Genomic DNA, 12250 nt, shown 5'->3' on the forward strand with positions numbered 1-12250 from the left:
ATCAATTCAGTACGTCGCGATCGCGCACGTCGTACTTCTCGATTATTAATGTGTGCATGAAATCCTTCGCCGCGCTTGAACTTCAAGTTAACAAGTGGAAACCCTAGGCCTTTCGCGTGTGTCAGTTCAGTTTTGTGTCTTTCGACGAACCAGAACCGGGGAAGAAGCAGTAACGCACCGGGGCAAAACACCGACGGTACGTTCTACATTTTGATCGAAGACGTAGTAGTACTCGTGCTCGGGATCGTACATGTACCACTACTGGTACTAGTCACTACTAGCCTACCGGTATGGTTGCATCCTGGAATTTTACAAAACAAAGTTAAGTTCTTGCTCCGAATCGGTTAATATACATGTATGTGTGTACATGTAGGCCACATCATCGTAATGATGTAGGCCTAGGCCTCTGTACTTGGGTGTTCAACTGTCTCTGTACTGGCAGCAGATATTAATAAATTCCCACTTTTCGTATTTTCTTTCCGTTTATTTTCTACCTGTCGTACCTACATGTACATGTACCTCATATTTGCTTTCTTTGTGGGGGTCGTCATGTACGGTAGGATGGCTAGAGAGGTGTTGGTCGCCTGGCATGCCTGTTCCTTCTTGTCACTGGCACTGGCTTTTATATTCTCATTTAATTTTATACTTTATAGCTGTCATGTCATCTGTTTGTTGTTGCGCCATGTCAATGGTTTATATATGTTTTTCATGTATTTAATTTTTGGTTTATTATTAGCTGTGGAAAAGTGTAATAAAATAAATAAAATAAATTTTGTCATGCTAAGTTGTACCTCCAAAACAGTGGAGTTTGTTGCCCGCTATGCCCGTGGCCTCGTTGTTGTTGCAACTCGGGAGAGCAACGACGAACCCTGTTACCTGGTGACCAGTTAGGCCTAGCCCCAGAACAGTGGCGCTGTTATGCCCCAACTATAGCAACTTTCCCAACTATTGTTGACCAATTTCTATCGAAACTTTCTCAACCTTGTCCATGCAGGTTTACTAATCTCGCACTTGACACAGTTTATCTAAAATATGGAACTTCACCTACATGTACATGTACACGTACATGTACATGTATGACATGACATTGTAAACAATATGATACTGGGCACATGCACACCCAACCTCTGTGCTGTACATGTAGTTGGGCCAATAAAATCACTTGACTTGACTCCAGTCTTCGTCAGAAACTTTGACTCAAGTCACAGTGGTTTGCTTGTTACAACAGTGGATTCGTGCTCAGTTGCCCGAGGAAATCCAAGGGGTAGGGGATGAAGAAAATCTAAGAACTCTTGAGTCTTGAGAAGAGTCTCCCAGACCACATCAGAGGTTTCAGAAAGCAACAGCGTGTTGATGGCATCATTACATGTGCAGTATGAATGCTTTCACCATCGTGTTTGGACCAATGTACCGGTACATGTACATGTAATTGCCTTGTAGGCAATTTATGCATGATGCTGGCTTATTAAAAATATATGTGTACCGGTAGAAAGAGCAGGTGTGTAGCAGTTGACAGCATTTCCTCATTGTTGATGGGCATTGGTGCTTAAAGTGGTGGTTGCTTCCTGATCAGTCATGTCTGTGACACCACATCTCACTGTTAACAGCCATACACCATACATGTACTTACCAGCATCGAGACTGGTTACTAAGCAAGGTGACAGAATCATTACTGTGGACTTCAGAATCAGTTGATGGGATGGCGTGAAAAATGTTAATGAGAAAATGGTGGGAAAACTGACTAGGCATATTTACAACAAAGACCTGTTTTGTGGGGTGGTCAGATTTGAGGTACATTTTAAAAGGCTTCAAGTGCAAAAGGCAACAAGAATGTTTATAAGTGATCAAATTTCATGCTAAAAATTGGCAGATCACACTAATTCCTCACTGTTTTGGCTCTCAATATGTAGATTAGAATAGGCTTGGTGTCTAGAATAATCCTGAAACTTACATGTACCTTGTGTCAGATTTTTAAAATTTAAATCTGATTTTTTAAATTTAAATCAGATTTTTAAAAGTTTTTATCACAATTTGAGACAAGGTGGCTCAAATGTCTATTCAAAAGCAAGCAAATCAGCTGCACCTGTAATAGTTTTCTTTTATTTATTTGTTTTGTTACAAAATTAAACAAATTTGGATATAATTTAAGAAACTTAAATCAAGTAATTAGATTGAATTCACAAACCACCATGTGTTAGCCATGCAGAATAATATGTACATGTATATGTACCAGTACACCCGCAGAAAAGACACTTCCTTCAGAGACAAGTACATGCACATAGAGTATACCAAGGATAAAGTGCATACCAGGTTTTAAACCGAGCTCTTAAGTTTTGACAAAAGTAGAGTTCACAAGAATTTGTTAACAGGCTGTACTTCTACATGCAACAAATGACTAATCCATGAGAAACATGCAATGAACATTAGGTACACGCATGTATGCATTTAGTTTGCACTCTCATGTGTACTTTTACAAAATGCTGGTATTTTACCTGTGCAAAAAGCAGTCTCATTTTGTTTGTGATCTAGCTCCACAGAGCAGTGACTTAGGCTTGATTTAAAATCACTTTATTAAGGGCAACTTTAAGGACTAACAGAGATGTAAAAGGTTGATGAACACTGATATTTTACCATGTTAAACCATAGAGGAAGGACAAAGAAGGAGTTTGAACTGACCAGGCTATAACATCTGGCCAATTACCGCTGTCTGGCATGTCCGGTACGTCCTTAGCTAGAGCCCAGTGAATGCTTGCTACTCCTGTGTCACAACCATAAGCCCCCTTTGTAACCTACAGGTATGATCATTGCTGCAAGTTTCCGCTGGTAATCTGTATCCTTAATTAAAATGTTGTGCGCCGCAGCATAGGAAGTTAGTATGACCTAAAAACAACATCAAATTTAATACTTACATGTAGTTTGCATCAGGCTGTGTGTCCTTAGTCATGCACAGTCATTGCCTTTACTGAATGCTTTCTTCAAGTTCTGGAGATATTTTGGGAATGAAACCCTAAGTTGTTTATAAGATATTGTGTTTTATTTGAATCATTATTATTATGGCATTTATACAAAGAGGTATTTCATGAAATCTTTTGAGCACTCCTTGCGATGAAATAGCACATTTTGTTTGTTATGAACTTAACTGTCCAGCATGTCCAGTGGTGGTCAACATGTTGTAGGCCAGTCTTAGCCAAATTCGTACAAAGACTTTGGAAAGTGATGTTTTGGACGGACAAAATAAAATTACAAACATTGCATGGATAATGGAACAGCATATCAAAATAAAAAGTTTATTCACGATGGCAAAAGTAGATCTAATGTTTTTTTGCTCTCTTTTCCCTGGTCACTGCAATAAACGAAACACACAAAATGTAGGATATTACTGGGCCCACTTGTCCGGCTAAGCTGCAGGAAGTAGTCAGGCATATTTGGAATGTTTAGTATTGTGTGTCTGACCGAGCGGCAATGATCATCGAGCACTTTGAAGTGCCAGAGTTCTAACTCCTTCTGTGTCCTTCCTCTATGATTAAACTCTAAAGTGGGCAATGAAGTAAAATTACATCACGATTGTACATCCTTTGCATCAAATGCACTTACTGAATCCAAAAAGCTGATTTAAATCGAAACAAGTGGACAGAATTGAGCATAAAATCTTGCCAACCCAGATTCTGTGTAACACATGTGTATTCATACAAGTTTCTTTAACCCCTTTCTTTAACCCCTTGGCCACGAAGGCCACCTGCCAAACCGCAAATTCTTTATTTTTGGCCCTGCGTGCTCTGCACGCTTTGAATTACACAGTGAAAAGGCTCATTGTTCGGTGGCATGTGGCTCTACTCACGCTCCCACATTCCCGTTGCCTCTTTTCAAAGTGGGGACGATTGTGAAGCTGGTGATTATGATGCAAATTCGGTCTTTCATTTCTGGGCTACACACAAAGGCCAATTACCGTATATACAAGAGCCAGGGTCTGCCTTCTTTCACCGTGTTCGCTCGAGCATGGAACGAGAATAATAGCTGAAAAGCGGGCTGAGGATCTCAATTTTTACGGCGTTTCTAGTCATGTCCCGGCACGAAGGGGTTAATACTAAGGAACTGGAAGGCTCACAGAGGGTGGATTTGCTATTTAAACTATGCAAACCCCTGCAAACATTTACAGTCAGTAAAAATTAAAAAATGGAAACATTTTTGCCTTTTTACCCAAAAAATCAAACATGTTGATTTAAATCTGATTTTTTTCCATAAAATCATTTGATTTAAATCATGATTTAAATCGGTGAGTTAAATCGAGATGATTTACATGTACATCAGACAACCCTGCTGAAAAAGCTAGAGCAGGTCTACATGTACATGAGAAGTTTTCTGAAAAGGGAAATTTACAGGGTTATACACAAGTTGCTTCAAGCATCCAACTTGATGGGCCCTTTCTTTAATTGATAGCCCTAAAGCCAATGTTGATATGAACCCTACTGTATGTAGTTTAAACACAGTAGAGTACTGAATGACAGCAGTCTGGGTAACCAGACAATGCCAGATGAAAATATGCAGGGTTCTGCTACCGGTCAGTTCACTTCAACATCCTGTCAGATTTAACAGAAATCTGTCAAATCACCACAAATTACACCAAATACATGTACATGTATGTGACTCACCAACCAAAGCTTAACTCACACTAGGTTGGGGACAGGGTCCCAGGGAATTCCCTTAGCAGAAAGACTGGCCTGTCTGTCCCACTGTGCTGGGGTTTTTAAACCCGTTTGTTTGAAAGAAACTCGGTAGTTTGTTTGACAAAAAGCTTGTTCAAAACAAATCTGCTACATTGTTACCAGGTATACTGGAACCATTCATTTTAAAGAATTCTGCCAGAAATCTGTTCAAAGTTTCATTCAACTAAATGCTCTTTCAAATTCTTTGTTTGAATTTTTAATCCGTCAAATTTAGCCAAAAATTGGCTAAAACTGTCACCATGGTCACCCTGGCAACGACTGTGCATAATGTCATACACATTCGTATGCGATACACTCAGAAAAGCGTATGTGTGCCTAAGCCAAATATACAGTGTGCCCTGGAAATTTATGGACTTCTAAATTTATACATGTAATACCTCTTCCATGTACCGGTACATGTATACCCAACTTTGTTTACTTTAATAACATGTAGGATATGTACAAAATGCATGCATGTACATGTACACTACGTGTACTAACATAATGTCCACACTGTACATGTACAGTGTACCGTACACGAGAGCAATTAATTTTGTCAGCTCATTTGATTCTTTCTGCATTGTATATATGTATGTATACATACATGTTGCTTCACACTTCTTCCAAGAAAGGGTAAATTTGATTTAGAGTGCATGTACCGTACATTTACATGTAGAGGTCAGTCTCGTTATCTTTTAATTAAAATTGTTGCTCTGGGTACATGTACAAGTCCGTGCACACTTACCGGTACTTGTACCCGATATGCAGTGGTCTTATGATGTTCTTCTGAAGGTTCTTTCTGAATAGCCTAAAAAATGGAAAAAGGTCTGTATTTATGATAGGCCTTGCAAGGGCAACTTGTTCAATAGTGATTTGTAAAACATCCACACATGGGTGTTCAGCTGCAGGTGAGTTTGGAGTCTGGAAACCCAATCCAACAGTTGCCACTAGGAGTACATGTACATGCCCCACAGTTCAATCAAATGCACTTCAAATCAAGTACAGTGTACGTGTGATCAGTCCATGTTCACAAACGTACAGTATCCTTCATGTAGGTTATAAGTAAATACCGGTACATATATATATACAGGTACATGTACATGTACATGTACTGTTAAACTCATTGGTGCATGTACATGTACATATGTATGAAACATCTCAGATACAGGTGTAGTTTTTTAAATAGAAGTTATGTACATGTATAATGTACACATGTACATGTACACCTAAAATACAAAAATGTAAATGAATACCTACATGTACATGTACTGGTAGCGGCTGAGTTTGGGGCAAATTGTATACTGTTTGCTGAAAACTACACACTCTGGAATCATCTGACACACTGTATCAGATCTGTGCGTGTGTCAGTTGAGCTGATTTCATCTATACTCATCTTAAATTGAAAGAACTACATTCACAGAAGTGCTGGCTGTTGACTACTGGTCTATAGATTTTCACACTGATTTGCAAACATGTACCGGTACATGTATATCCATACATGTTCAGTGTACAGCTACACATGTATGCCTACATGTACAGTGTTGTACATGTACATACATGTACGTAGGCCTACAGTATGTACTGTACGTGTAGCAGTACATGAACCTGTCAGCTTAGTAGGGCTGAGTCAGTTCAAATAATTCACTGATTGAATATTCGACCTTCAATTTGATTTAATATCTGAATATTCAGTTGTATCGACCAGCTGATTGTTGATGAACATATTTAAACCATACATGTATATTGTACATGCGTACATTTGTACATGTACGAAAATCAGTTATAATATGATCACTATGATACAACTTTAGCTTCTGACATCTACCAGTTAAAGAATATCACCAGTCTCAATTTAGCAAACTTTAAGAGACCAACACAACTTCTTGCCCTGTTGAAAATTTCTATTCCTGTTAAATTTGTAAATGAATAAATTAATTTACTTTTCGAATCATAAGATTTGTCACTTTCCATTTGAATCTGCTTGAAACAAGCCTCCATAGTGCAACTTTTCTCATTTAAAACAAAAGAGAATTCTCCCTTCCTTTTCTGTAGCATTGAATATACATGTACCGGTAGCGGGCTGATTCTATTATCCCATGCCTTATTTCCTTCCTTTCAATCTTTTTATTTTACAAGCACCTGCTCAGTATGTTCCTCCTGCTACCAGTATGTTGAACTGTTGAAGTTATATGCATAGTACATGTATACATACTTTGTACCAATTTACTTCACTACTACGGTATATTGCAGGTAAGCACTAGTGCAACAATGTGTCAACAGTGAGAGTGTCGTGAGCCTGTCAAGGTACGTGTGTGAAAGGCGGCACCCACACATGTATGTACAATGTATTCATACCTGATGCTATGACTGCACTGTGTGCACACTTGCCCTGATCCCTGCACTTGCTGCCAGGGAGGGGGGAAGCCAGGCAGGAATGGGTTCCACTTGCTCCTTCGGGTCTGCTGCCGTCCAAGATCAAGAAGAGGAGGTCGTCAGGTGGAGAGGCCATGTGCTCTACGGCAACGGTAAAGCTTTGGTTACACTTTTTAAAACTACCGTACATGTACTGTACATGTTGGAGGAAAACCAGTGCATTACCCCACATGTGCAGTTACTGTACCAGTCATTGCATTTACATGTATGTAGAGTTCAAGTCACTCTACATGTGGGTGATTATATAAATTAGAGGTCCCACTTGGGGACATTTTGGTGTTCCGTTACGGGTGAGACCAGTCAGCTTTTCTGGATGGAACTAATATTAGTACTGTTCACATTCTGTAGATCAAACAGGATGACATTGTTTATGACTTGTACAATATACAGTTCAATCCGCAAAATGTTTGATAATGTGATTACAATTTTACATGAAGAAAAGTTGAATGACTTCACGTGTAACAGGACACCAAAATGTCCCCAAATTGGACCCCTAATTTATAGAATCACCCATGCACAGCACATCCAGATAAATGCTGGCCGGAAAATGAATTTTTTTTGTACCATACTTATATTGTGGTCATTTGATAGTTTCAGTTCTGAAATACATGTACTGTCCACAAATTACTTTTAGACAGAAAAAAGAAGCTGAATCTTTTTGTTGTTTTCTTTGGTTGTTTGATATTTTCCAACTTTTTGAACTTTGTTTGCATCAGTGATACTTTAAAAACCTGTGGAAAAAAATGGACACAACAGCGTGAGTGTACGCAGGTTTGCAGGCATTAACTGCATTTACTGGAGACTGCATCTACTTTAGCAAATTCAAATTTGAAACAAAGCAATTTCTTACTGATTGTAAGCATTGGAAGTAATGTGATGTGTGCTTTGAGAATGTTTAAACAGATTAAGAGAGCAAGAGTTTACAGAAGCAACACTTGACATGTCCGTTTAAATTTTCTTGGTCGTTGTGTCTGCGGTTAAGATCGCAATTTACCCCATGGATAGATTACATTGTTTCTCAGTGGAAGTTACCGGTACCTTAATTATGTGAAGTTCTTTGATACCAGGAATTTAGTTGTTTGTCCTTAAATTTACCTGAAAAATTGAAATTTGATGAAAAGTAGCTTTGGGGGGTCCCTTTCTGTGTCTTTACTCCTCATTAAGGGGACCGAATTCACCTGATAAAAGACTGTGTGTGGGACAACCTTAAAATGGGGCTTACATGTACACGTAAGACCAATTAAGGTCTTAGGCCTCCTTGATTTTTTTGTGAAGTTCAAAGCTTGTGCATTTCTGGGTAAACTGTTACATTTTGGTCCTGGAAGTCCATGAAAAGACATGGAATTTGATTAGCAGTTGTTTTTATTTTGATTTGGAAGCAATTTTAAACACAGACTTTTTTTTTCATCAAGGCGATGTAAAGTCAGATGGAAAATTGTGTTTTCAGATCCATCATGTCCATGCAAAAAAGCATGTACATTTGTACATGCATGCAATTGATCTGACAGTAGGGTGAGAGAGCAAAGCTGTGAGAATGAGGTTGAATTTGTTCCATTTGGCCATGGGTCACGTGCCATCATGACCATGAGTGCAAGACACACACGCACAAAATAACAATTGGTGAGTGGAATTATCACATCATGCATGAATGCTGTCATTAGACTTAATTAGCCATCGTTTGCAGGCCAGCTTGTTGATGAAACCATAATGACTCCTGGCCATGCACCGCTGAGCACGAATCAAATCAGCCATTCATTTTAACGGCACAAGCTGACAAAGTGATTGCCAAGGCTCATTTCATTTCTCACTCCACACCGCTATTTATTAAATATCAGTTTAATTGCCTAATCAAGTTGATGGTCCATTCATCCTAAGAATTTATCAGGAGATGAAAATTATCATACTGATCAGTGTTCTCCATGAGAGGTTTTAGCGGGATGGGCTGCCTCGTTTAAGTTTTGCCGCCCTGCCAAACTTCTCACTGCCCTGCTACGGTATTTCTTGTTGGATTTTCCGTACTCTCTACTGTCTTCACAGTTAATCTAAATGCAAAGACCGCACTTTATGGAACAAGCATGATGAGTTTGCCATCATTATTCAACACAACAGTATACATGTAGCACTTCACAGCGCTTGTGATCAAAGCCAGATGCCATAATATACATGTACGTGTAGTTCGTTAACACAAAATTTTGGACTGGTTCCAATCTCCCAACCATAGCATTTTTATTTTGTCATGTCAAGAACCAATACATGTACCTCAAATTTATTTTTTCTAGGAAAATACTGCCGATTTCCTACATGTACATGTACATGTAACTCTAGATTTTTCCTAGATCCAAATTGTTTGAAATAAAACTTCTTTTCTGCTGCTTCTAAAACTACATGTACATGTACTTAGTGTTCTACATTTTCAAACAAGTTCAGTTAAAGGTGAAATGTAAGTTAGATTTCTGCTTCAAACTTTGACATTTTTGAAAGGTTTGTCAAAAATTGACCAAAGAATACAGGGTGGTGGGTCATTTTGTATGTGTGATTCCAAATACTTTATTCTTAATTAACAGTCCTATAAATCTTTGCATCTAATGTACCGGTATATTTAATCAAAATGACTTTTTGGTTGCTGGGTTTTTTTATAAATTGTCCATTTCGTTTTTCCATAACACCAAGGGTGTGGGGGGGGGACAACACAAAGTCCTTGTTCCCAGCCTCAAAAGAGAAAAAAAAGGTAAAAAGATAAATAAAACAAAACATGAATGGCGATGAAAATCACTAATTTGCTCAAAACAAAAACACTTGAAATCCCCCCCACACACACACACACCATCAATGGTTTATCAAATCATGTACCAGTAGGTTTGGACTGTTTTGCATTTTTCAACCCACCGGCCAAACATGCCAAAAGCTGTCAATGTTTAATAAATCGCCACTGCCATTGTGTTCATGGCTTTAATATAGCTAATGGTGTTTTTGATGAATGAAAGTCTCCTGTCCCAAACAATGTGTTGAGGGGGGTGTGTTTTGTTGCTGTCATTACCCAAGAACTTGCTTTGGCAAATTTCCATTTTATAGTTTCTTTTATTGGAATACTGCATGTGTACCAATACCACTACATGTACATGAATCATTCTTGCCTCAAAACAGGGTTCACAAAATTAGTCTTCACTTTTTATTATTCCTCATGAATAAAAAATCATTTTCATTTGAAAATAAATGGATTGATAAATGATAATACTTTTGCCGCATTGGTAAGACTGACAACAACCTTCACGCTTACCGGTAGTCATTTACATGTACATTCTCAGTGAATGTCGGCTGCTTTTTGATGACATACAGTATGTGTACAGTGTAATACCACACTCCAAAGGACTTTACAAAATTAGTACTGGCCCCATAAATATTATGGTACCGGTATTCTTGTCATGAATAATATACATGTGTCCGTAGTATACATGTACGTGTATGTATAAAAAATGCAATAAAGTCCAAACCTACATGTATTGATAAACCAATTAATGGTGTTTGTGGGGGGATTTCAAGTGTTTTTGTTTTGAGCAAATTAGTGATTTTCATCACCATTCATGTTTTGTTTTATTTATCTTTTTACCCTTTTTTTCTCTTTTGAGGCTGGGAACAAGCACCCCCTGTTGCCCCCCCCCCCACCCTTGAGGTTATGGAAAAACGAAATGGACAATTTACATACATGTACTGGTACTTGTGCAGGCTTGGAGGTGTTTTCAAGGAATTTGAAAAAGTGAAAGACCAGGTGTGGAACTTTAAATTGCATGTTTTCAGCAGATTTTTGAAGTGAAGCTTGTTGAATATCTGAAGAGATGATCGAGGCTTGCCTTTCAAAGTTAAAGTGCCTGGAGAAAGAAGTCAACTGTTGCTGAGTGGGTTGATCATGGAACTTCAAGTGTTTGGAGAGGACAGTGGGGGGTGATCTTAGTTGGATTATGAGACCAAGAGAACTATAATCTACCGGTACACGTACAATGAAGTCTCAGTCGCTTGAGGCCTAGCCTGGATGGGTTTTATTGTAATCCAGGTTTTGAAACTTGTTGCTGGTTGGAACAAATGAGCCTACAGGTTACTCTGCAGTGTGCTCACTAAATGCACATATGTACAATGTACATGATTTTCAAGATCACAAAACTTACTTGTCAAACAGGTTCTCACTAACCCACATACATGTAACCCTACGTGTACATGTACATCATCTTCCAGGCACACACAGTGGCACTCAGAATGGTTTCAGAACTTATAAGATTTAGCAAAAGTACATGTACATACACCAGCCTGTACACTGTATAAGAAAAATGTGGGGGCCAGCTGGATTGGCATGATGCCAACAACTGTACGCAACACAAGCACTGACCACTGAGCTGTTTGATAAGGAATTAAGTTGTTTTACTTTATTTTCAATTTGTTTAAGGTCCCATATTTTTAGCAGTCCCCAGGCACAGTGCCTTTAGTCATGTCTGTGCCTATTGAACAATCCAGCCATGCTGGTCAGCCATCTGACTCACAAAGAGTTCCAGCTGACTGTCGCCTTGGATACCAAATGGTGAATATTTACAAATAATGGTTAGACAGTGTAATTCAGATCAATTGACCCCCTCCTACAATACCAAAAGATGCTCATACATGCACGTGTAGCTCTTCATGGAAATGCTTTTAGCTATTGTACATGTGTATTGATGAACCAGCAAGAAGTTTCCTTGGCGTTGCACTACCGGTATCTTGAAACCGTATACACTGTCTTCACTCTTTTTTTCTCTCAAAGGTCTTGATGGCTCCTCGCCGACCCTCAGCCGCAAGTCCTCTCGCCAGCGCCAGCTCTCTGCTGACATCAAGGCCATGTACACCAGCCGTAACACCGTCACCCTGACACTCCTGCACTTCAACGACGTGTACAACGTGGAGCCCCGGGAGTGGGAACCGGTGGGCGGGGCGGCCCGCTTTGCCACGGTTGTCAAGGGTTTCCTCGACGAAAGCCCTCTTGTCTTCTTCAGTGGCGATGCACTCAACCCATCCATCAGTAAGAAAATATTCTACTTTGCCTTTGATGAAGATTCTGCTAGAACTGATGTTAGGCCCTGTAGTAAATTTTT

General features: G+C 39.1%; 1 protein-coding gene across 2 annotated transcripts in view; it reads left to right on the forward strand.

The window, feature by feature from the left end:
* Positions 1–12250, forward strand: part of LOC110988384 (uncharacterized) — a 25539-nt gene continuing 13289 nt past the window's right edge. Inside the window, exons 1-3 of one of the 2 annotated variants that reach the window (XM_022251828.2) lie at positions 1–288; positions 6954–7228; positions 11923–12177. In XM_022251828.2, coding sequence (XP_022107520.2) covers positions 7138–7228; positions 11923–12177 — 346 coding nt within the window. In that variant the 5' untranslated portion in view covers positions 1–288; positions 6954–7137. The remainder of the gene's footprint in view (positions 289–6953; positions 7229–11922; positions 12178–12250) is intronic. The other variant, XM_022251827.2, reaches the window with a different exon arrangement.

The sequence above is a fragment of the Acanthaster planci genome, linkage group LG06 (genome assembly GCF_054643075.1).
Source record: "Acanthaster planci isolate LZ-2023a linkage group LG06, COTS_SCS, whole genome shotgun sequence".
NCBI lineage: Eukaryota > Metazoa > Echinodermata > Asteroidea > Valvatida > Acanthasteridae > Acanthaster > Acanthaster planci.